This window comes from Neopelma chrysocephalum, unplaced genomic scaffold (assembly GCF_003984885.1).
Source record: "Neopelma chrysocephalum unplaced genomic scaffold, ASM398488v2 Primary Assembly neopelma1_43, whole genome shotgun sequence".
Classification (NCBI taxonomy): domain Eukaryota; kingdom Metazoa; phylum Chordata; class Aves; order Passeriformes; family Pipridae; genus Neopelma; species Neopelma chrysocephalum.
In genome coordinates this window covers 21,557,423-21,584,325 of record NW_020897702.1, presented here as the reverse complement: position 1 = coordinate 21,584,325, position 26,903 = coordinate 21,557,423, and the positions used below count along the sequence as shown (strand labels likewise).

Genomic DNA, 26,903 nt, shown 5'->3' with positions numbered 1-26,903 from the left:
GTGGTTGGGCACTGAATAAGCTCACCAGGGAAGCGGTCAGAGCACAAGTCTGCCAGAGTATAAGAAGCGTTTGGACAACACTCTCAGGCACATGGTGTGATTCTTGGGGCTGTCCTGTGCAGGGCCAGAAGCCAGACTTTGATGATCTTTCTGACTCCCTTCCAATTCAGGATATTCTGTGATTTTATGACTAGCATTCAGACAAGGGAGTAAGTACAAGTTGCTTAACCTGATCAATAGTCATGCAATAGTGTACCTGAAATCGCCTCCTTCAAGAGCCAAAGCACCTCTCAAAAGTGATTTCTCAAAAGTGATTCCTCTGAGCAAAAGGGACTCAAATCTTAGCAATTTTTTTTTTTTTGTGGGAACAGTGGTTTCACACCCTCAGCAGCTGAGATATCCTTGTCACCAAGGTCTCTCGCTTTCCTGGCAAGTGCTGCAAGTGTTAAGCTACTGCTGAAAAATTCACCCTAATATATTCTGACTGAATCCAAGCCAATTAAAGCAATCATCTGAGCACAGCTTGGGAAGTGGTCTCAGACAACTGAAGGTATAGGCATGTTTCTCAAATCCTGGTCATGAGGAAAGCAACCATATACGCTATGCATGTTGAGCACACTCGGGGCAAAACCTTAGGATTTTAAGGGGACTTTCTGTCCCACAGAGGTTGTAAGAGTTTGCCTCAGATGTCTGGTAGAGCTTTCCTGAACTTCTGCTTTAAACATTGGTGCCCAAACACAGTTTAAGCACCTGTTCAGCTGCAGAAATGCTTTGTGAAATGTATGTCCAAGCCTGTTTTTACTGAAGTTGGTTCATGTCACCTTTTGTTACATCTTACAGACCAGCAGTGCCTCCTTCCCGTGCATAAGTTCCCTTACTTCAGCAGACAGTGGTAGGTTTTTTTTGACACAGAGAGCACTTTCATAGTTTCTGAATCTATTAATAAAAGGCATCTTACTAAGAACTAGTCAAAAGTTCCAGGAACTTTCCCAAGGTGTCAAGACAAGGCACTGCTAGACCCCCAGTTCACAATACATCATCCTCTGCAATGGCACCAGCAACACCTGCTCCTGGATGCTGTAAAGCCTGGGTTCACACCGCCCTCCTGCCAGCCCTGCTGCTAACACCCAGCAACAGGTGACACCCAAGTGTTACCATCCAACATAGGATCAGAAAAGAGCTGAAACCCAAAAAATATGAACTGGTCATTTTTTCTTATTTGAGGAAAGGTCGATTAACAGTCATCATGAAACAAAGGAAGAGAAGCTGGACGATTTATAACAAAGTATCCAAGCTAGCTAGACTTTCAGTTACAGCAGACTTTCTCATCTTTTTAGCAGTGCTTTGTGGTTTCTCCCCGATGACCCTGTTGTTTGACTAAATCTATCTGTGATGGTAAATACTAATTTATGATGGCTGTTTTCCCAGGTGTGTTCAGATCTCAACACTTCGCTCCATAAGTGTAGCCAGCACATTAATGCATGATTTTTTATGGTTTTGAGGAAATAGACAGCTCACACACCACGCCCAGGAGACAATCTTCTCATGCTATAAAAGCCTTGCAGCATGAAGTAAAGGCTCTAACAGTGTGTGAAAAGAAAAAGAAAATAAAAGCACCCCATCACCTTGATTGCCGCTCAAGAATTTGCAAAGACACAGGTTTGCATTTTGGGGCTCTTCTGGATTCTTTATAATTCCCTTTACAACCCTGAAGCTACCTTCATGTGTAACCCTGTGTACTGGCAAAGATCAGTGCAGACTCCTGCCAGCTCTCTAATACGCTATTTGGCATGTGGTGGACAGACGGTGAACACATGGGTGTTAAGAAGGCCAGTGTGCCGTGCCAAAATTTCTCTTGCCAAAGAATTCAAAATGCTGCTGTTCCAAAGCATTATGTAAGTCTCCACCTTACTACAAGCACTACCTGATCCTTGAATGGGGCAAGCAAGACACAAAGTATTACTCTGGGGAGTTGCACCAACGGGCTATGGTACAGTTGAACAAACAGCACTGATTTGCCTCAGAGAAGCCATTCCTGAATTAAATTGTCTCTAAAGTGAGAGTTGGTTCCTGGTGGCAGCAATAACTAATGCTCAGGGATGCAAGAAAAGGCAAAAATCCTGTGTGCAGAGGCTTGGTGGCTCTGACCTGCTCACTGCTCCAGGATTGAAAGACTAAGGCAACCTTTAGTTGTTCTGGCCCAGGAGGTTTCCCAGAAGGAAAACCATATGGATTGCTCCACTTGCTAGTTTTTGGGTAGCATCTGGTGGAGCACAGACTGAAGTTGCAAAGGCAAAATGGGGCCATGGGTACCTTGGAACCCTCTGTTTGTGCTAGGCTAAATGAGACATAAACTGAGGGGCAGAAGCTTTGTTACTACAGTTGTTGCAGAAAAAGATGATGGTTTATTTTCCTCACTCCCAAAGGAAGATCACTGACCAGGTGACACAAAAAAAAATGAAGTTTCTGTACTTTTACATAATGGTATGCAATATATGCTAGGAGAGGCCAACATTATTTGTCTGGGAACAGTATTTATCTATCTATCTAAGTTATCCTGCAGTGATTACTAACACAAGCCTTTGGAAGTGTTGAAATTGGGAAGAGGCAGCAGAGACCAGCAGATAACTGAACAGCAACCTCCAATGAATATGAAGGGATAGATAATATTATGAACATTTACATTGCAGATGTATTTTTCATCTGAGAAAGACTCTTGCCTTTCACAAGTAAAGTAGATTCACCTTTGGCAGAGTTAGCAGCTGTTCAGGAACTGGAATTGTTCAAAGCAGCAAATGAAGGATAGGTCAGTTCCAATTCCTTAAGAATCAGCAAGCTTTAGCCTACCTGAAAGACTTGGCTACTCTGGAAAAGCCCCAAACAATAATAAAGGCCTACAAGTGAAGTTACTTGAACTTTTAGACCAAAAAAGTAATTTAGTTCAATATCTGTAGTTCTCTCATGGTTTCACAACAATGTGGTGTATCCAGACAGTGAAATGGAGAACTGGACAACTCTAGCTCTCAACGGTTAGGTGATTTCTCCAGAACAAAGGTGGATAACACAGCTTTGCTGCTCAACAGCATATTCATGAGATTAGTGAAGAATATGCTCTTCTCTTCCCCTCCATTTTTCCTGTTACTCTGTTCCTAACAGAGGAGTCTACCAATGCAACAGAGCCCATGTTTAGCCTATGGAATGTCAGCCTCTTCTCAAGGTTTGCCACAAGTAACTCCACTTCTAGGACTTGTCACAGACGATAATTTCCTCGATCTTTTAAACTTTCAAACTTCTTATTCTTCGAGCACACGACAGAGCACTCAGTGTGGGGTGAGACAGGACTACTCTTAGGTAGTGAGTGTTTACAGCCACGAATTAGAGAGGTTATTTTCTTTTGAAGAGAGGCAAGAGCCACTTTTCTCATCTTGTTTTAAGCAAACACTTTCCATTTGTTGTAATACAGGTGGCCTCTTAGGTCAAATGCACAAAATGCACAAAATCCTGGCCTTTTACACAGATTGTTACAGCTCTGTCATTGCATAGTTTTTCCTTAACTGGTACTGGATGATCACCTGCTCTCAGTTACTTGATACAGCTTCTTTCAAGTTGATGGGCTTTGTGTTCTAAAGTGTAAACAAAGTGGGCCTGGGTGTGAAACCTAAATGCAAGCTTGGACAAATGACACTTGCGTGAGGAGAGTGTACTGCTCTCCAAGACAACTTTTTTTTAACCTGAACAGAGATTACATTTCACCAAGTCTCTCTCCAAGTGATTCCTGCTCAGCTTGTTATTGTTTATCTGAACAGCCTTCAGATTTAAGAGGCAAACACACCCTGTAATTTAGTACCCGTCTCCCTCGGGGTATGATTAGGCTGGGAGCTGATGAAAAAGATTCTGACTGCCATTATCCTGAGGAATTTCCGGCTCCAGGGATTTTGATTAGCAGACACTGGATACCACAGTGTAGGAACCAGCTTCCCATGAGCTCAGGCATAGTGAACCCCCTGTAGTGTGTCTAGAATTCAAGAGATGCTGCTCTGAGTAGTAAGTGACATGAAGAGCAGTGGTCACCAACCAAAAGTAGGCACTTATGAGGTGATATCTGAAATAGGTCAGAGAGATGACGCCTCGAATCTCTTTCTCTCCACTGATGGTATCCACCGTAACTAGCTCAGATGTTTGACTTCTAAAGCTTCATGAAAGGACTCCTACCTTCATTGACAACATTCATGTGCATATGAAGATGAATTATGCAATAATCCTGAGATCCTTTCCAGTGAATCAAAATAAACCACTTTTCTCCTGCCCTGAGCATGCATCACTCCAATGATTGCGATACCAAAAGAGGGAGAAACCATAGTGCTCATCCACATACTACATGTTTTTTGAAGAGGCTTCAGCCATACATCTCTTCAGTGCTCTTCAAAGCACAGCAGCTTCCCAAGGTATAATATTTGCGGTGACAAAGTGGGTGCAACAAATATGGACTCAGTTCTGCTCCTAAACACAGCTGCCTAGTGTCATTTGAGTTGCCTTTGAATATCTGAGAGATTCAAAGGGAGGTGTCACACATAAAACATATGTATGCTCTACCAGAGAACCAAGCTATTGTAAAGGGGAAGCCAGAAGCCATCTGGGGCACTCTAGGATGTCTCAGATGGTGCTGGATAAAAGGCAACAAACATTAAGTTGGAACACAAAAAATTATGATTAGGTATTAGGAGAAAATCATTTACTATAAGGATGGTCATATATTGGAGTAAATTGTCCAGAGAGTTGGAATCTCTATCCTTGGAGGTGTTCAAGATTTGCCGTGAGCAACCTGATGTAATCAGTACTGCCTTGAGCAAGAGGTTGAACTGATGACTGCTGGAGGTTCCTTCCAACCTAAATTATGCTATGGTGTTCTACAAAGATCTCCAAACTGTCTTGCCACAGAAATCAGCATAAAACCTAGCAAATCAGCTTTTCTTCATCAGTCCATGTGTATCTATATTTGAATATCTCTGCCAAACTAAGGACTAAGGCTTCAAAACAGAAGTGCCTCACAACTGCTCAAGTCCCCACATCTCAGGAGTTGAAATTCTAGATTTGAGCTCACAAATACAAATGATTCATAAAAATGTATAAAAATCAAGCCAATAAGGTAAATGTATTCCACTGTTCCACTTCCCAGCTGCGGAGAGTCCTTAGCAGTAACACAGGCAAATCAAAAGCATAGTATATGATGGTTTATCTGTAATCTGTAATGTGCACCATGTACGTGCTTTTTTTTAAGGAGTGTACCAAGAATAAAGTCAACACTCATTTGTGGGCTCTGCCACATGGATAATCTGTTACAAGGCAATAAGTTACAACCCATCAGTTGCTCTGTTCTCTGTGCACGCCACTGGTCCACACAAGTTCACCAAATGCAAGTTAGCAGCTGATGTGCACTAACTTGTAAACATGTCAATGCCTTTTGTCTCTCCTGTCTATATCTGCTGTCCTGCAGGGTAGCAAGGCGACTCGTTTCAAGGTGAGGGTAACCCAGGTAACAAGGTTAGCCCTTGAACCAGGAGATAAGAGGAGATGGTGGTCCACCAACCTGCTCAAAGTCTGGTCATACTCTTTAATATCATACAGTTGTGGTCTAAATTGTACATTAGGCTGGATTACTCTTTCTCTCTGTCTCTTTCTAAAAACTTCACAGGGTTTTTGTTGGTTACTTTTTTTCTGTGGAAACTGGGATTATCCTTGGATCTATTTACCATATTTTTACACATCTGATGCAATGCATTTTATTGCTGCCTTGTGTCAGCTGTAAATAGGAAAGATGAGTACAGGGATATTCAGTTCCATATGAGCTAAAAAGTCATCTTTGTTTTATAGCGTGTACCCTTTGCATGGTTCTCCAATTCTTTCCATATTTTCTAAAGGGATAATTTGGTCCATTTGCCGTGCCAGATGTGCAGAAGTATTTTAAATATTCAATCAGAATCCCAGTTGCTGTGAAGCAGATAATCATGGTCTTGGCTTGGCTATTTTTCCTTTTTTTTTTTTTTAACTGTACTGTTCTTGTGACTATGATAAAACAGAGGCTTGCAAAATGCAGTCTCCTCTTCACAGTCTGGGTCCAGGCCCAGACTTGTGGTTTACAAAGCCTTTTGCTGAGTGACAACAAAACAAATTATGCAGTCTCCCTTATGCCTTAAATTTAATATCTCATCTCCTGCTCTCTAATTCAAACCTTCACACTGCACCACGGTTTCCTTTGTAATGAGATAACTCTGAATATTAAGTTTGCATTACACAGAGCTATTATTCACATGCCTGACATCATTACATATGGAAGAGTAATCAATAAAACATGGTTTGAGAGGGATTGGACGGCTTGTGGGCATGGGGATCAGTCACCCAAGCTTCCCTGTTTCCCCAAGTCAGTAGTGATCTACCAGAGAGCCTTGATTAAACCTCAGGCAGTGAGGGCAAAGTTTGAACAGTTAGGAATGTTCACTGTCTGAGGTGGTCCCATTGTGTCACTGCTGAGCCACTAGGCTGGAGTGGAGGGATAAGACAGGTGCACAGCTTCTGTCTGCTCTCTGGTATATGGACTTTATCTGAGGATAAACAAACGTCCCTCTTCAGTCCTGGCACTCCAAGTCCAAACCTATTTAATTTGAATTCCAATCCACTCTGGCTGAGTCAGCCTGGCAGACTTTGCTGTCTGTTCTCTACCAGCTGTCAAAAAAACAATCTGCCCTGCAGAATCAAGCCCAGCTGACTGTTCACTGTGAGAGGTTTATAGGCTCTGCAAAGCCTGACATATCACATGTGCTCATGTCCTACCTCCATCGTTGTCTTTCCCGTCACCGCATGCCGTCTCCATGGAAGTGTCACAGCCTGCTCCTCTCCAGCCCAGCTGGCAGACACAGTGCCAGCCGTTCATGTCCAGAGTGCATCTGCCATTGCCGTTACACAAGCCAGGGCATCCCTCTGCAAGGCAAACAGCCATACGTTCATATGCACTGGAAAGACAAAGGAACAGAGCCTGGAAAAGGGATAATTAAACAGTTTTTTTCCTCCGCCTTCAGTTTATTTCTCCACTCCCACTTTGTTGTCTTCCCACCTGGAACAAACCCAGTTTGGTATCAGGCTATGGTGACCACTCAATGGGCTGCTGCTTCCGGCTCTCCCAGGAGGTCCTCGCAGTATAACCTCAACTCATTGGACTGAGGGAATCGCAAGTTTCGAAGAGGCACTGAGATTTTCCTGCTTCATTGGTTGTAAAAGCAAGGCAGCTCTTTGCTCTTTGAGTCTTTCAAAACATCTGCTATATAAGACCAAGATTTGGGGTTATCTAAATTGCATTTGGGGTTAAAATTCTCAAAACCCAGTGGGATAAAGCAGCTGGCTTTCAGTCATACTGAGTTCTCAGACTGGTAAGCATTCAAAGCCAGCTGGAAAGGGAATGCAGAAAATATTTGGAAGAGACAGTTTCTTTACTGTAGTAATTTTGGGTAGGATTCATCTCATCCAGTTAGAACTAATCTATAACAGAGATACCGTCAACTCTCTGTAGTAGGCAGAGAAACAGATTGCCTCATTGGCAATGAGTTGGATACTCATGGTGATGAGCTGAAATGTGCTCTAGAAGAACCCAATTCTCCCCAGTGACTACAGAGACCCCAGCATAGAGGCAGGCATTTCTTTTATAGGTGATAAAAATTAGTTAGGGAGAATGAACACCAAACTCCCAGTCTGCTTACTAGGGCTTGATTTTCTCATCTGATGACCTCCTCCTGAGATTTCCATACTTCCTCCTACACCACACCCCTTCAAGAAAACAAGCAGAGTAATTTCCACAGGTAAGTGGTGTGAGGGAGGTTGCTTAGCTTATACACTTCTGGGGGCTTTTTATCTGCAGAGCTCAAAAATCTTTACCAAGAAGCTATTTGAAATGTGAGAGACATTTAACAGCTTAGGAAACTGAAGTACAAGGGACTGAAGTGACTGTCAAGGTCACTCAGCAGGACCGAATACACCAGGAGCACAATTCAGTCTTCCCGAGTCCTGTTTTAATGCTCTATTTATATGTGTGTTGTGCAATCCTGCCACATAGTTTGAGTTTTTTCAGGCCCCCAGCTTTGTAAGACAGGTTTGTGAACCTGTGTGAATGACACACACATATCCTATCCTAAAGGGTTACCACAGGATGGTGAAAAGGTGTGCGTTTTCGCAACATCTGGTTAATCACATGATGCATGAGGGTCTGCCCAATGAAGTGCTGAGACAGCATGTAGGGTACCCCATGTCATCGTGTGTCCTGCACTGCGGAAATGGGGTTCAGAAATGCCTTTAAAATAAAAATATTGTTTCTTAGTGAACTTTTTTTAGTTCACAGAACTTTATTCAGTAAGCAGAAAAAAAAAATATTTTAGGACTGTTTTTCTAACAAATGGCAGATTTTCAGGGACTAAGTGGAACAAGGAACAAAAGTGGTAGGGAAAAGTCCTTTAAAAGGATCTTAAATAAATTTTTCATTTACAAACATACTTGTTGCATTTCAGTCTTTTAAAATGTGTATTCTGGAATAGGGCACATAATGTGTGTGGATGTGTGAGCATGCTGCTGTGTGTGCATTTTTGTATTTATACACTATACTAGTACTTATATACTACATAAGAGCTATTTATAGGCAAGGCTACTTGAAATTTTCCAATTATCCAGCCTTCAGTTACTTACAACAGTGCCAAACTTTTAATGATTTAATCTGGTTTTTTCCATGGTAGAGCTAATTTATGTGTTTGTTCCCTTTACCTACTTTCAGTACAAACTGAAAGCATTCAGCTATTTTGGAGAATGAAAGAGGAAGACTTGTATTAAAGAACCTCCTAAAATTACTTAAGTAGGTAGGTAATCCCATTTTGGAGTAGATAAATTCAGTTTGGATGGGACCATCCTGGTGGTAGAGATAGGACTTTTTCCCCCCTTTCTATAAATCAGAGGATCACAGAGTCATGGAACGGTTTGGATTGGAATGGACTTTAACGGTCATCTAGTTCCAAACTCTCTGCCATGGGCAGGGACACCTTCCAGGAGGCCAGGTTGCTCAAAGCCCCATCCAGCCTGTCCTTGAACATTTCCAGGGATGGGGCAGCCACAACTTCTCTGGGTAATCTGTTCCATGGCTTAAATTTGTCAAGATGAAAAATCTCTGAAGAAATCTCACTGTGCATGTTATGTGTATACTGTATGCCTCCATTAGAGCTTGGCTGGTGCATCACCACTGAGCACATCTCATGTTTTCACTGCTTGGACTCTTTATAACCCACCCTAAAAAGTTCTTTTCTATCCCACAGTTGCAGAGACTGGGCAGAAAACTCCTTGCAAAAGTGCTGTAGTGTTGACATGGACAGGAGTGCATTGAGAATGAAAACAAGTTGAATGATGAGAAGTTGAAGACACCATGATCTTCAAATGCTTTATGTGTGGAGTGTCCAGCAAGTATAATGAAAAACTAATGTAACTATAAAAACTAGGAGCTTATATGGAACCGCATGTGCTCTATTCTCCCAGGTTCAGGAGAAAGGGAATTTAGAGAGGCAGAAAATGGGTGACATAGTTTGAATGAGGCACCTTCTGCATCTGAGGAAATGAGAAGAGCACAGCAAAACCTGAAAAGACTATGATTGTTTTCCACAACTTCATGAAACAGATAAAAATTGAGAAGGGAAAACAGCTTTTTAAGGTAAAGAGAATAATGGTGGTATAAGAACAGGCTCTTGGACATAAACTAAGTATGAAAAATTTCTAGCTGGAAATTAGAAAGAAAAAGAAATCATTTACCAGGATCAAAGGAATGAAGTTCTGGAGTAGCCTCCCTGTAGAGTGTTAAGGAGAAGACTAACTTATTTATCCATAGGGCTTGGTAAATTATTTATATAAAGTTTTATACAGTGTCATTGACCTTGCTAACAGAAGACTGGACTCTAACTGAGGAGACCACTTTCAGTTCTGTGTCTTTGAATTGTGTGTGCAATTCATTGTCTACATTAAATGTGTTTGAGAGTATTTGAATGGACTTTCAGGTTTTCCTCTGAATCTTCTTGGCCTGGACCCGGAGAAAGTAAACCAAGCATTTCAGAAAGCAGACAAAAAGAGGAAAAGCATCAATCAGGAGGGGAGAGAGAGAAGAGAGTGAGTACCTCATGAGATTATGCCTTCTGAAAGTGTCTATTCCTTTTCTTGACTACTAAGGCAATCCAGGGTGACAAGATGAGATATCAACATTTATGCTGTAGATACCTAAAGTAGGATAATTCCCACCTGTAATTTCATACTCTACTTTCTTGGCATCTTTCAAGTGTAGAAAGTAAGTTTGTCTCTTCCTGCTAAAGAGACAGTCACCTCTGGTTCCTAGTGAGATAAAGCTCTTTCAAGGAGCCAGAAAGAACTGTTTCCTAATGACACAAATGGTTCATCACAGGTACAGGAACATAAAAGTTTTCAGATGTTAACCATTACACTACAAGGTTCCTTAAACTATCAGTGCTGTGAGGATTAAATTGAACCTCTCCAGTGGCATGGTTTAGTAGGAGAGTAGACAGTTTTAAGAAGTAATGAGAAATTAAACCATTAATAGAAAAAAAAAAGGAACAGCAGCTGACAGAGGACTTGGACCTTCAGAAAGTTAGAAGACAACACAGATGTGTAAACCAATATATCCAGGAGAATGGACCTATAAGTAATACCATTTCTAGACTGGTTCACTGCATAAAGACTTGACCATCACTTACACTACAGGGACAAGAAGGTACAATATTCATCATTCCACAAACAGTGCACTTTAAAGTGCTTGACAAAAAGACGATACAAATAAACATCCTCTCCTTTCCCCCATGCTGGGGAATAAAGCAAAAAGAACATCTTGTTTCCAAAGTGCTTCTGAATATCAACACAGCAGGATGGCTTAATCCTCACAGATTTACACAACCATAATCTTGCAGCTCTGATTTCTCATAGCTAGAAGTCATTAATGATCCATTATTCCTGTCTGTGGTGTTAGCTGTACTTGAGTGACTAAGAGAATTAAACATATGAATAGGTTTTTTGGGGAAAAGGGGGAAGAAACCCTTTATATGAGTTTCCAACTTAAGCACATGAAATTGCTGCTGAAAGATAATGATTCTGGAGGGCATTCACACTGATCTCAGGTCTGCCATGCAAGAGAGAGAACAGACCAGGGAAGCAATATAAAAAGTGGGCTAATTTTGAACTAGACAAGAAAAGGGTATCAGAGTCAAAGGAGACCGTCAGCAGAAGTTATCCTGCCATTTTTAAGACTGTTGGTAAAATAATCTGCTCCTAATGATCTCTATAGTTAAAGCCTTCTCTAATTAGTCCAGTTATAAACAACGTTCAGTAGGATTTTTCTTCAAGACAAACCTCACTGCCACTTGAAATTGGACTAAGAAGATAAGACTATTTATTATCAGTAGGAAAGCACTGATGGATGCCCTGGCAAGTCCCACAGACAGCAGTTGAGCTCTGAGACGAGTAGGACATGGCTGAATGCAACATGTGAGGATGCAAGCACCTGGAGCTTGAGAGAACAATAACAAGTGAGAGACCTCTGCAGAAGCTTCTGTAGGACTGAGGGTGAGGAGCAAAGCATCAGCTGATCCCTGCAAATGATGAGAAATTTGGCAAAGTGTCCCCAGACCCATGCAACTCTGAAACTACCACAGTGATATTTTGTGATGGTGGGAATCCAGAAATCCTTGATCAGATGCATTCTGTAATAGGAAGGTTACAAAATTACTTGTAATTACTTGCCAGACCTCCTACAGTTTTTAACTGTACAAATGAGGGAACTGACTGTGGTCAGACCTTGCGTTCTCACTTGCTCTCAGGCTTCAGGAGCAGCCCAAAGAAATTACCTTGCAGCCATCTCTGAATTCAAATGTTGTTCAGCAACTTCACATTTCAGACTAGCTGTTTATATGCCTCACTACAGTGTTAATGTGGTTAATATTAATTTTTGAAGAGTAAGAATTGATATTCAGCAACAGAAATTAAGTTTGTTGATGTACCATCAGATCCAATGATATTCTGGATGAAAAAGCTCTCTCTAAAATCAGCATCTCTTTGAATTATTATTAAAATAATAGGCACCTCTTTTCATTTTAAGCATTAGCAATGTTAATTAGGTCTTAGTTTAGAAGACTCCACTCCGAGTCTTGTTAGAGCTTCTTGGTTTAATTATGCTGATATTTGCTATTGTAACTTGCCCTCCAATTTAGAAACAATTCTGCATCTTTTCTGACTTACTGGTTTATTGTAAAGCTCTAGGAAAGATTCAGCAGTAAATCAGGCTCACCCTTGACAACAGAGGATTACTGGGAAGGGATTTCAACCAGAAAGATGTTAATAATTAAGAAAGCCAAAAGGGCATGAGTAATTTAGTTTTGAAAAATGCACACCATGCAGTTAGCCAAGTAAAAAAACATGTACTTTTAATGTTTCAGCTATTGCTAATCTTTCCAAAAGAAGCCATGCATGGCAAGAGACAATCTTTTATTCTTAGTATGTTGCTTAACCTGTTACCTACTGAAATACTCACTAAGTATAGTTTGTCTTTATTCTTGGGCATAAAGGTGAGTCAAAAAGGGGGATATTCCCAGAGGGAATATGACAGCTACAGAAGACTTAGTTAAAAAACTGAGTCACTGAATGGGCAAATTGTACTGAAGGTTCTTGTCCAGGCTCTGCAGGTTGACCTCTCATCTTTTTATCCCCTCAATGCTTATCTGCTACCTTTTGATGCAACCTTGTCCAATACATGTTGAGATGAAAAGGAGGAGTCCTGGGGTTCTGAAATGCAAAACGCTGAGATGTGAAATATTATCAGGAGGTTCTAATTGCACTCCCTAGTGGTGATCCTCACCTTCCTCTGAGAACACCACCACTATTGCTTCATAAGGGCACAACAAGTGACCCTCTTTCCTTGATCTAAGACAGAAGATGTACTTTTTCCTCCTAATATGAATAAGGTTGAGCATATTTTACTGGTGCTAAAGCAATTAGAGAAAACTAACTACCACTGAACAATCTACTGATCTATAAATAGGGATCCAAGGATAGCTACCAGCCGCTGCATTACGCTGAAGATGGAAGCCTTAAAACTGTGGATATTTCCTCATCATAAATATTTGTCTGTTCAAAGATTTTCCCTGTTTGTAATTGTACCTGAACCTGCTTTTAAGCCTTAATGGAAAAAAATAGAGAAACATTAAATTGTAAATTCATCCCGAGAAGTGAAGTCAGTAGGGCAACCATGTTTCTTGTCACACCACACAAGCCCTATAAGGTAAAGACTTCATTTCAACTGTTCACTGGGCCAGTATTTAGGCATATCTGTTCTTCATCATCAGGCTCTCACAGCTGCTATATCTGATTGCTCAAAACCTGAAAAGGAGGGTAATACTACAGAAAAAATTGATTTGTTCAACCTAATTTTTTTAGTTTGTTTAATCAGCAAACATATGATGCTGCGTGGTGTCAGCACTGTGTTGCTGTTAGTGTCAAATCAGTCATGTAGAAAGATATTTGTGTCCAACTCAATCATCATATTTATTGTCAGATGTTGTATTTAACCATATGCATGCCATTTCAATATTTTTCAAAAGCTCAGTGCATTTTGGAAACGCCTATTTCTATTAAAATTCCTAAATTAATTTAGCTCATTGTTCCGATTAATGAAGAACTGCATTTTTTTTTAAGATAGCAGATGATCTCTGTTCTTTAACAGTTCAGTTCCTTTACTTCTGTTTTGAAGAAAGACCTAGGTCCTAGACTTGCTTTACACTTACAAATAGGAGCCTAAGGTTGGATTTTGTTGTACTGTACATTAATGTAACATTATTAATTTCAGATTTATGCAACCAGAGATTTTGGGGTCATAACATTTTTTTTCAGGAAAAAACCAAAACAACAATATATCATTAGTTAAAGTTCCCATGTAAGACTTGGAAGTCATGGATCAAAAACGTGAAGACTCCACACAGAAAGTGCACTCACCTGTGTTACAAAATGGACCATAGACATTTAATTAAAACACATCACTATACGGGCTCCTGCTGTATTCATGGACACTTTTGTTTCCTACTGACTTGCCTTACCTGAGTTGGAAAGGTGAAGACGAGAGATGATTTGGAGGGGAGGGCAGGGACAAGGGAATGGGTAGGAACACTGATACGATGTTAACACAGGGTCACAGCACTTACAGAGGTATTTCCTACCTAAATGACTGGAAAATTCACCCTTCCAGACATTAGGGAGCACTTTGGTGATAATGAGGAAGAGATGCAACCTCAACACAGCATGTTCACAGTGCATTTTTTTAAAAAGAAACACAAAGACAATAGGAAAAATAGGAAGGAAGAGCATACCTTTCACTACCTTATCCAGATAGTGAGCTTGGGAGATAAAAGACAGGACATTTAAGGTAGGATTGAATAAGTGCATTGCAGCTTACTATGAGACTGTGCAGGTGCTGGAAAGGCAAAGGAGAGTTTGCTGTGATATGAAAAGAAAAACCTTGATTATGAGGAGAAAAAAAAAGGAAGAATGGTGGAGCACAGTGCTCCTCAGTCAAAAGGCTTGAAAAGGCTGTGTTTAGGCATCCAGTCATCTTTGCTCATTAAAATCAGGAAGAGAAACAGGAAAGTTATATATATATACATAGATGTGTTTTTATATAAATATATATATAGGTGTATATGTATATATATCAGAATGCTCTGCTCATTTGCAAGTCTACTTCCATTTTACTGACTGCTTTGGTTTTTATCAGGAAAGGCAGAGTCATTTGAATGTGCTCCACCTCAGCTGATTGTCTTATATTTTTCCACACAAAGAGGCACAGTTCTGTGATGTTATCAGACTGGGAGAGGCTTTTCCCTGGATCTTTGTAATGGTAATACGTTGCATTTATACAGCATCCTCTAGCCCCAGATCAAATTACTTTACAAATATTAAATTAACCTCATGGCAGCTCTATCAGATGGGCAAGTATTAATATACTCATTCCAAGGAAGGCTAAAAAAAAGTAAAAAAGAAAGTTATAGATGTCATGGGAGCAGTCATGTGCCCAATTCCCCTGGAACATTAATTTGGAAAACCACCTTCTAATTGATTTTCTGGCATCAAACAGAAAGTTGGTGGCAAAGACATAAGCAGAAGCCCTGCCTCAGAGAGTCCTGGTGCATGCCAGCAGGCGGCACTCTCTGTCCTAACACCAGCTGGTCTTTATTAAGAAAAAAAGAGGCTCTGAGTCTTGCATTTCTCTCTTTCAATACCTACTTAAACTTAATTTCCCTTGTTCTCTTGCCTGCTCCCTGCAATCTCTCTCTCAGTTGTGTCCTGGTACCTTTTGAAGAGGTTTTTGTTTCAGGTTTGTTCAGGCAGGCTGCCCACCTGGGAGGTCACAGCCCTTCCAGGAATTTCCATCCTGTGAATCTAATGGATCCTTTTAAGAACTATTGTCAATAAGCAGGGAGGGATGGGAGGATCAGAGCTAAGCTAGTATGGGGCAGTTATGAGGCTTGGCAAGGACGTGAATTAATCCCCCTGGTGTAGCGGGAGTGATGCAGAAAGCACAGCATCACCATCTGCTTGGGTGATGGCTAAAGCCTAAGAATGTGTCTCTTGGATTTTGATGTCCACAGCAGCTCAACCTGTGAATTGTGCAGCTGATGGCAGTGGAGGCAGCTGCCAGTACCAACCATGTGTCAGTTAAGTGTCAATGTTTTCTTGTAATTTGAAAAATAATAGGGCTTTCTATGGGAGTATTCCATGGTAGTAGGAATCTTTCTTTTTTAAACCTATATAGGCTCATTCCCATGCTATACTTCTGGCATTAAAATATCATCTTGTTCCCCACCAACACTTTTTTGGAAACCCTGTGGGCATGGGGGACATGCTGAGGATTTATGTAGAAGCTCAGAAAAAAAGCTAGTTTTGTGTCCCCTGCACCTAAAGGCAGCACCACACTCAGCTACATGTCACCATATTCCTCCTGGAAGCCACTTCAGATCTGCTACAGGAGGAACTATGTGAGCATTTTTCAGTGTGAAAGCCCTCTCTTTTCACCAGCCTGAGCTAACTTGGTTTGCTTTGTCTGAATGCATTGGGAAGGACAACAAGAGCATTTCCCTTGGCTCACAGAGAGGGAGGAAAGGAAGAGAGAAGCAAGTGATGCTGCAGGTAGGTCCTTGAGAAGGACTTTCTCCCCAGCACACTCTTCTTCATTTTCCAAATATTCTTTTTCCCTTTATCTTTCCCATGGTGTGAAGTAGACAGAGCCTCAGTGAAATCACTGGAATTCAACTGAGATCACACAAATGTGAAGGATAGGAGAAAGCAGACATCCATTGCTGAATGGCACAAGAAGTTTATGTAACGGGCAGGGGAAAAGACTGTCTTTAAAGTTCATCTGGGCTTAATATTTACTGTCAAGTATGCTGCCAAACTACTTCAGGACAGATTACCTTCAGTTTGATGCAAGACCATGTCGGAACAAAGCAGAAAGCACATATTTTCCACTGACTGCTATAATCATGGTATTCTCTTGCCCAAAGGTACCCATCTCAACGAGGGTAAAGGCAGGGTGGGTGCCAGAGGGTCAAACACAGCTCAGCTTCTGCTGTGCATATGCCTGAGTGCTGACTATCTGCTCTGTTGGGCTGAGGGTAGAATCACAGAATCATTAAAGTTGGAAAAGACCTCTAAGATCATTGAGTGCAACCATTAACCTGAAAATGCCAGGTCCACCACTAAAGCACCTAAGCACCACATCTACAAGGTAGTGAGAACCTTCCCCAGACACTGGCGAGCTTATTTTTATCTTGGGCCATGCATGGACTGAGTTGCTTTATTCAAATGGCATAATTGATGCGTTAGAAAGCTGAGGAAAAGAGATCAGGATCCACCTGTGCCTTGTCTGGATTCCAGCTGCTCCAGCTGAAAGGGAGAGGCACTGATTACAACCCCAGCTATTCAGAACATGTGTGATTATTTATGCAAGAAGGATGATGAAAGGCGAACTTTAAAGGGGCAGATTTCTCAAAAATCAAGAGTTTCACTAAGTAAAACAAAACCCAGGCCGACGGTGCCATAAGCAGAAGCCTGTGTGGGACGGGCTGTCTGCCTGTCTGTCTGGGCACTGTTATTGCATACATCACCCGTGCGTGACAGGACCAGATTTTCTAAAGGAGTTAAGCATGTAGCTTTTGTGGAGATCAATGGGAATTAGGCACTGAGGTGCTTTGAAATCCTGCTGGTAGGCTGTTGAGTGTTTGGAGAGAGACCCTGAGCTATTCAGCTGAAGCAACTGAACTTGCACGGACAGCTTTGTTCTTGTGTCCAGGCTGTTCAAGAATGGTGAATATCCCAACTCCACCACACAGGGAAACCCTCTCTGCCATCATTTTTCTAAATAACCCTATATGAATTATAAAATTAAGGGTTGTTGGGAGTAAAATGTCATACAAAGAGATTCACATACTGGAGACCACCTCAGTGCAACGCCCATGTAGGCAGAGTGAATTCTCCCCCTATGTCTCCAAGGTGGGATGCACAGCACCCGAGGCACCAGCCAGGCCATATCCTCAACTCTATCAAATTCGGGGCCAGGCTGTTACTGCCCTGGGAAATGTCTAAAGTTCTAAAGGGGGTTTACATGAAGGTTGGAGAGGGACTTTTCACAAGGGCATGTAGTCATAGGACAAGGAGGAATGGCCTTAAGCTGAAGGAGGGTAGGTTCAGATTGGGTATTAGGAAGAAATTTTTTACTGTAAATGTGGTGACTCATTGGCACAGGTTGCCCACAGAAACTGTGGATGCCCCATCTGAGCAACCTGGCCTAGTGGAATGTTCCCTGTCCATGGCAGGAATGTTGAAACTAGATGATCTTTAAGGTCCCTTCCAGGCCCAACCATTCTGTGATTCTATGATTCTTTATTAAATCCAGAAAATTTTCTGTGCTGCTTCCTGTGAATCAAACCCTTAGAGCAGCCTACTGCAGAGCTGAGCTATAATTTGGCCTTTCAGAGCCCACAGTAAGAGAGTTTATTTCACCTTTAAACTCAATGCTCCTAAAACTCACCATGCTCCTTGGATGTGGTTTGGGCCAGAACAGAAGAAACTTGAATTCCTGCAATGTTTCTAACTGTGGATGAATTTGGAATATGCTGGAGAGCCCGTCACAGGAGTCTGGCATTAAGGCTGTTGTCATGGTGTGTTTTGTTCTTTTAAGAAATCAACCAAACCCTTCTACTGGGTTTCAGGATTCCTACAGTTAGATAATCAACTTTGTGCTCTACTCTCCTGCACTAAGTTCGCTGAACTGGGATGATGAATGCAAGCTTCTGCATCAATTTCCTACTTGGGAGTTAACTGGGGTTCCTCTAATGAAATCTCTGAATGTGAGCAATCAAACTAGTACATTTGGTGACATGACTCTTCGTAGGAGCAAATAAAATTAATCCACTGAGATCAGAGTTCCTTGTACACCATAAGAAAGAGCCTCCTATGACCTACAAAACAGAAGGATTTCTTACTCTCACACATGCTTGACAGGAAACGGAAGAAGTGTCCCTTATTTGTATCATCCATTTCTACCATGTTACCTGCACACATGGCAATATTGGTAAAGCATCACTTCAGCAATGGGGTTTTATGCTTGTCAGTGCTAAAGCAAACCGGGCCATGACATAGACATATACGGAATTATTATCAACAGAACAAGTTGCCATGCAGGGAAAATACACAAGGACAAGGGGAATGCTTTCCACATACTTAATGTAATTCCAAGTCAATGTCCTTTCATCTGTGCCAATATAACTAGCTTATTACTCCTGCTAAAGCTATTCAATTTTCTTAGATATTTACGACTTTGCCAAATCTCCTTTACATTCTACACATTCATCAATGAAATATTCTGGAGGAAATAGTGTTTACAGCTTCAGAGGCAGGAGACTATGTACAAATTTGTTGCTAAATCACCATGCAAGATGATGAGGAGGAGGAAAAGTGAAAAGAAACAGAATTGCTCCAGCACTCTAAGTATCAAAGAATGATTCCTAAACCAAGGCAGTGCTGCAATAGGAAGGTAGTAGCACACGAAATGATAGTGTGCACCAGTAAAATCTCAATGCTGACTGCATTGCAGTGCTGACCTTTCCCATGATAACATGGATTCTTTATACTTAGAGTGAGGAATACTACAAATAAATTTAATTACCATGAAAGATAAAAGCTTGTTGTTGGAAAACAGTCTGAGCATATCAGCTGTGTGGAGAAATATCATATACCAAACTAATGGCATTTTGGTTTTGCAGCAGAACTAATAAAATGGCACTGAGGGTATGAATCAGACTTTTTTTTCTGCATAAATAACTTTCAGATAAAATTGTCCCCTGGATTTGGGGCCTTTTGCTGAACTTATTTTTTTCTTTTAAAACCCTTTCATGAATCATGTGTTGCTTTCCAAATCAACTTGCTTGAATAAAAGGCTATAAAATAACATTATAGAAACCCAGGATTTCAATTAACACAGGACTTCTCTCTTAATTTTAAAGTCATTTAAGAAAGGGGTTTTTTTAATCCCTTTCTCACAAAAAGAAATGAAAGCTGCTAGGGACACAGAAAAGAATGCAGAATATGATGACTAATGAGACAGAGGAAGTTTTAAAAGCTAGATATTTTTGATTAGGGGGGGTACATGTGGAGACCATAATGTGATAGAGTGTCATTAGCATAAATAAATGATAAGTAGAATCGAGCCACGGATATGGTTTGTACAATTACCCTAATGCTGAAATTAAAATATTCTGATCGGGTTTCACTTCCTGTCTGTCTTTGCATGTGCAAACGCACCTGGTGTTCAAGCAAAGTAAGTGATGTCTACATATAACTTAAGCTGATAATCCACACAATAACTATGATGACATTTGCCCAGGTATTGCTAGTGGTTAGTCTTGATGTAGTGTGATTTTCAGCTATCTTGGCATAATGAAAGCAACACAGAGGTAAATTTTCTTGTCTTTAAAAGAAGCTGATCAAAATAAAATGATTGGAGGAGAATTCTTACTCTGGAACAATTCTTCTAAATTCAACTGAATTTTTTCAGGTCCACACAGGCATTATTGAGAACAGAATTGGATTCATTAATTTAGTTTTCTATTAACATGTAATGAAAGGTATCTGGGGAGTTTAATGTTACTGATTTTACAGCATGACTACAGAATGGGAATGCAGTGGCTGAATGCATGACAGTCAGAAAAAAGGAAGAAGGGAAAATGCATTAAGTATTTAAGTGAGATGAAGGAGAAAGGTGAAGTTGAGGCAGTTCATTAACGATGCGGCAAATTGCTTAATGTGAGAACTGAACTTCTTTGCATGATTTAGGCATATTGGTGGCATCTTATTATTAATAATAATAATAGACATGACACTGAGAGCTCATGAATAATGCCAGGTACATGAGAAATATAGAAACAAAGCAAGAGGAGAGTGAAATGGTTAGAAAGGTAGCATAGCAGACAAGGGATAAGCAAGACAGAGTTAAATAGCAGCCAGAAATCATGTGACTGCAGTTTCCTCTTTTATACTGGCAAACAAAGTGACAGTGCAAATAATGGAGCAAATAAAAAGAAAGAAAACTTAAAATCAGATGCATGTTTCTAAAAATGCTGTGACAATAATAGAGAGGAGTCTTGGAGGCCACAGAAAGACCTCTCAAGAGAGATCAAGTGGGGTGTTTTTAAAAGCTTCTAGCTGACATTTAAAGGCTTGTCAAACACCACATAGGTGTACATCATGTCTGATAATAAAAATATATATATATAGCTATGTCATCAACAAATGAAAGGACATTTTGCCTTGTTCCCACATGAAAATGTATGATGTCAGAACTTGAAATTCAAGAACAAAGGTGCTCATGCTACACTAAGTCACACATATTCAATTAAGCATGCGCCTTCTCTCCTCCTGATCATCAATTATTCTTTTAAAAGGAGTCGGTTTTTCTTTCTCCCTACCAATAGTGCAGTGCTCTCCGTTCCAGCCCGGGCTGCATTCACACTTGCCATCCCGGCATGTCCCGTGCTCATTGCAGCGTGGGTGACACGCTCGCTGATCACAGGCTGTGCCCATCCATCCCTCCTCACAGCGGCAGGTGCCTCCGACACAAATGCCATGTCCTCCGCAGTCCGCTGCACAAATCTCTGTGGGAGAGGAAAGAAGAGAGAGGAGGGGATATGGGTGGAGAGAAGGGAGAGGGGGAAAATCCAGACTGTTATTGTTAAGAAAAGTAGACACACTTCACTACCTCGCCTTACGGGGCAATGAAAGGAATTCCTGGAGCTCATAACACTAATCCTTCCTGACAATAAGATTCTAATAAGTATATTACAAAAACGAGATGGACATGGATTGCAGGGGTCTGCTGTGATTGATCCTCCTATTTGCTTTCTAATTCTCTTGCACTCCTTGAGCTTTTGTGATCCCCAAATCCAAAGGGGAAGGCTCTTCCAATAAGCAGAAGAAAAGTCACATTTAATTAAAATTTGGATAAGTGTGGAAACAATGTACTGATAAAGTAATGATGCTAAAGTTAAGTGCTGGCAAAGTCTGTTTATGGCTTGTTAACCCACAGTTCCGGGATGGGATTCATTAAAATCCTTCTTCTCTCTTCTAAATTAAGATAGAATATTTCTATTTCTACTGAGTCTGCATATCTGCTATGTCCCTATTCTCTTACCACCTCATTAAAAATCCCCTCCCAAGCATTCAGAGGTACCATCACGCCTTTTTGGTGAGCCAGATGCACTGAAATTGATAGCATGGTGCTTGTTCCCATGTTTGTCAGAGCTAGTGAAAGCACAGAGTCATAGCTGGATATTTTGGTACTCACCTCCAAAAAGGACCTTGCCTTTTCAGGGGTTCTGGCCTTCCCATCCTCTGTGAGCCCTAGTGGGCATAAGGACATGCATAATGTTTTTGCCTAGCACTAGACTTTTGTCTAAAACCTGGCATAGCCTTGGCATGAATTTGGGAGACTTTGTGTTTTCATCTACATTGCATTTGCCTGGAGAAAAAGAGACTTGGTGGAGAACAGGTACTCACAAGTCAGGCATTAAAGTGTCCATTGCCACCATTACTCTATAGGACTGATTTCAAGGGAAACAAAAGAAAACCCAAATACTGATGCAGTGTTGTGCTGCAGATGAAATGAAATGAATTTATTTCTTCTCCAGACTCATCAACTGACTGCTACTTTTGATCTCTAATAAACCCTGACTACACTCTCCTCTCCTCAGTTGTAAGAGAGGCAATTCACAGTATTTCAGCCTATCAAGTCTTCCTCCTTCCCTCTGGCTTCTGCCCAGTACTTCTAAATTCCCAAATGTTTTGCCCTCAAGCCTTCTGCTTGACTGAGCCATTTTGTAGAATTCACAGGGTAGAGACACAGTTCCTCTTGGGGCCACAGAGAGAAGATGTGAACAGAAGAAATGCTGAGCAGGACTGGGCTGGAAGCACAAAGGGGTACCGTGGTACTCTGCAGAGCACATTTTCTCTCTGTTCCCTGAGCTGTGCACCCCCAGAATGAGTATCTCACACACCAGCCCATCTCCAGTGCCTCTCTTTGTGTCTCTGAGCATATTAACTGAAGATTCGGACCTCCAGTCTTGTGGTGGAGAGGTGACTGGTATTATACAAGACATTTACTCTGTGTCAGTGGCTGCACATAAAATATTCAAAGCTACTCAGCCTCCATTAACATCACACCTGACTGAAATTCAGTCCTACTTAAGTTGCCTTTAGTCTTTTGCTAATTAATACAACCATTTACAGGACACTTGGGCTGTTCAGGGACTTTTGATATGCTCCTGATACAGGACTGGAACATCCCAGTCAACTCCAGGAGGAAAGTTTTGCACCCTAGCAGAGAGCTGCAAGGTCTTCAGCCTCTTACACTGAAATGGTCTCCAGTCTCCAAGGATCAGGAGTTCTTTGGACAGCTGTAACTATGATAGTAATAATAGTAATACTTTGAATGTCTAGAAAACACCTGATTTTCCAAATGTGACATGAAAATAATATCTAGCACCTACTTCCTATACAGCTCAGGGTGGCTGAACAGTTTTCAGTTGAACTTCTTTTGCTGCAGTGTCTTGGATTTCTCCAAACACTCCCAAACAATTTAGTCCTACATTTAGTCTGTAGTGAAAGAACTCTGGAGTTCAAAGGGCCTTAAGGCACTCAGGAACTTGTCTGTATCACTTAGAGTCAACCTGGAAAAAGTATTTGGGTATCTTAGGTACTTAAACACAGTATGTGCACATACCACTTGCTGCTGAGATGTAAAAGAATCTAATGTAAGTTTAATTTGAAGTAAGTAGAAATTACACTATCAAACACTAAAGGCATGACTGAGGAAGGACTCTTGAGTTGCTGTCAGAACTTTTTACTTTGCATCTGGCATCAAGACATAGATTTTCACAGCTCCTAGATGTGAGGGAGGTAATATCATACTACAGTACCCGTTAGGAACACAAAGAACGTGCAATTATTGACTTGCTAAAGGGCTGGAGCCCAGACGTGTGTTTTCTAATCTTTTCCTCAACCGCCAGACAGCACTGCAACTGAGTGTGGGCTGGTTAGGATGGTACATGAACACAAAGGACCTGCAAGTTGGTTAATATAGCAATAAAGCTGTACTAAAAAAAAAAAAATTGTCTCCCCTGGGCTGACCTGATGAACAAAGTCTGGGGGAGGATAAAGGAAACAGCAGAGAAAAAAATCTAAAGTTGCATTTATGCTGCTAAAATTTCAGCAAGCTGTGAAGAAATACCTTAAGAAAGTCTAAGAGTACTGTTATTTAAACCCAAACTCCAAAAAATATTGTTGTAGTCTCTAGTGCTTCCCAGCACTCTTTCACCATAGGGCTACTCTAGTCTTGGGCTGTAATCCCTTCTTTGGTTATTGGTTTATATTTTTTATTCATAAGTGTTGAACTTTGATCTCAGAGTATCAAAGAACATGTAATTTTCCTTGCTTCCAGTTTACCAAACAATCCAGGGGATGTCAGCTCCGCCACTTCACACCTTTGTTATATCCTGTTCCCTAGCTTTGACCTGCAGGGTCTCGTCTCTGAAATGGGAATACCATTGATACCCTCGAGCCCAGCAATGTGCACTGCAAACAACCTCCTCTGCTGCTGACTGTGAAGCTCTGAAATTCCAAAAGACAAGTATCTCCAGTGATGGCCAGGCAAATGGGCATCTTGGAGTACTTGGTATCTTGTGACTCCAAAGTCCATGTGAACATCTTAAGGACTTTGCTATTATTTAATTAATAGTTTATCTTTGATTTGAGAATGTTAATGAGTCTGGCTGAGATGGATGTTAAAATATTATTTTATAGGATCATAAAACAGTTTGGGTTGGAAGGGACCTTTAAAGATCATCTATTTCCATAATCAGCGACACTTTCCACTAGACCAGGTTGCTCAGAGCCCCAGCCAACCTGACCTTGAATGTTTCCAGGGATGGGGCATTGATCACCTCTCTGGGCAACTTGTGACAGTGTTTCACCACCCTCTTTGTAAAAACATTCTCCCTTATATCTAATGTAAACCTACCCTCTTTTAGTCTCAACAATTACCTCTTGCCTTATCACTAGGTTCTATGAAAAGTCTGTCCCCATCTTTCTTATAAGCACCTTAAAGTACTAAAAAGGCCACAACAAGATCTCCCCAGCGCCTTCCATTCTCCATGCTGAACAACCCCAACTCTCTCAGCCTGTCTCCATAGCAGAGCTACCTCAGCCCTCTGATTATCTTTGCGGCCTCCTCTGGACTCGCTCCAACAGGTCCACATCCCTCTTATGTTGGGTATCCCAGAGCGGGATGCAGCACTACAGGTGAGGTCTCACAAGAGCAGAGGGGGAGAATCCCCTCTCTCGACCTGCTGGCCACACTGCTTCTGATGCAGCCCAGGACACGTTTGTCTTTCTGGGCTGTGAGCACATATTGACAGCTCATGTCCAGCTTTTCACCCAGCTGCACCCCCAAGCCCTTCTCCTCAGGGTTGCTCTCAATCCCTTCAGCCTTCCCTTCATCAGCCTGTATGAATACCAAGGGTTTCCCTGACTGAGGGGCAGCACCTCGTAGATAAAGTAAACAAGGCATAAGGAAGTAAAGTGATGGATCCACAGGTATATGTGAACTCTGAGACAGGCACAAGACCTCCTTGATGTCCTGATATGCTGTCCTGTGTCCTGTGGGTAAGATGGAAAGGCAGCTCATAGTAGGTCAGATATCCACAGATTGGTGGTGAAAGAAAAAAAAAAAAACAGATAAAAGGAAATTATCTGGAGTGACAGTCAGAAGCCTTCTTGGAGTAATTTGAAGGTGTGAAACTAGAATAATGGAGTACATTCAAAAATGATGAAGAGATAAAAAAATTACTTCCTGAAAAGCGGAGTCTCTGTGTAGTCATTCCTATGAAAAGGGATAGAAACCCCTTTGGGACATTTACATCTTGACTGAAATATTTTTCAGACAACATTTTTTCAGAAATATTTTTAAGACTGCCAAGGAACAGTCTTGCACATGCAGGCCAGGGATATGCACTGCATGACGTAAAACAAACAGATCTTAGGCTAACCCAGAACAGGAATGCTGGGAGCATTTTAGGTTTCATCTCCCACCCAGCTGAGACCCCACCCAAACCACCACCCATGCACACAAGAGAGTGCAGACTCTAGGTTACGTACGTATAATTCATATATAACAGATAGATAAGGTGGTTTGGATTCCCAGGCCCCAAGAGCTGCAATAAAGACTCTCAGCTGTGAAAAACACTTGCGAAGCAAACTACTTACGACAGCCTCCCTAAAATGTAGTTTAATTATTTCTGACAGGGAACCAGGAGCCAGGAACTCTCAAATCTAAATCTTCCATTTAGCTGCCAGTTTAAAGATAGATGGGTACCATACAACTTAAATAGCCTTACAACACTCATCCTGCTGTACGCCCCGGCCCTTTATAACACAGCCCTCTTAAATGCTCACAGGTTTCTAATGGGTGATTAAATAGTCAGAGTAGCTTTTACTTTTGTGGTGATGCTCAAAGAAATGATCAAAATGGATTTCAGATTAAGCTTCCACTTAAATACATGTCTTTTTGGGCAGAATAAGACAGCTAAGGCTGTTTTACAGAAAAGGCCAGGTGAATCGTTTCAGTCCCAGGGACAGAATTTGTCACCTCTGTTCTTATTACAAACTGCATTTTTTGATACATTTCCCAATTCTGTTTTTAAAATTAGAGGACATGATTAGCTACCATCTGAGCTGCATGAGCAAATGAGAAGGAAAGCTTTTAATTCTCCTAATACAGCATTTACAGACTGGCCAGCTGCACCATATTGCTCCTGCCTATTTAAGCTTAGTTAGAACACTGTTTGTGCCTAAAAGACTTGCCTGTTAAATATTTTCACACCAGCTGTTCCTAAAAGGTGACTAAATATTTCCTTTCATCTTTAATCTCTTTCACTGTTTGTATGAACAGCTTAGCCACTCCTTATCCTTTCCTAGAGGAGCACTGTGTTTTACTTCATCTTGCAATGTAGCTCACAAAGCTGTCTGTAGTCCCATGAAGGAAGGGCATCCTCTGAGTAAATCTGGTGCCCAATTCTAAGAGCAAATATAAGGCTTAATGTGTTTTGCTCCCTGACACTTGCGCTTACCAGAGGGCACTGATGGATGTTAATTGATTCATGGATGCAGAGTTTTATCTAAGGAATCAAGTTCATTTCAATGCTACCATCTAGGAGTTTGCCATATTACTGTCCTGC

The 26,903-nt window shown here is 41.2% G+C and overlaps 1 protein-coding gene across 10 annotated transcripts in view; it reads right to left on the bottom strand.

The window, feature by feature from the left end:
- The window catches only part of TENM4 (teneurin transmembrane protein 4), a 603,970-nt gene that overhangs the window by 108,596 nt on the left and 468,471 nt on the right, over nucleotides 1–26,903 (bottom strand). For 6 of the 10 annotated variants that reach the window (XM_027677557.1, XM_027677560.1, XM_027677563.1 and 3 more), the window contains 3 exons: nucleotides 21,084–21,269; nucleotides 14,433–14,459; nucleotides 6,829–6,975 (listed from right to left, as the gene is read on the bottom strand). In XM_027677557.1, coding sequence (XP_027533358.1) covers nucleotides 6,829–6,975; nucleotides 14,433–14,459; nucleotides 21,084–21,269 — 360 coding nt within the window. The remainder of the gene's footprint in view (nucleotides 1–6,828; nucleotides 6,976–14,432; nucleotides 14,460–21,083; nucleotides 21,270–26,903) is intronic. The other 4 variants (XM_027677561.1, XM_027677562.1, XM_027677564.1 and 1 more) reach the window with 1 other exon arrangement.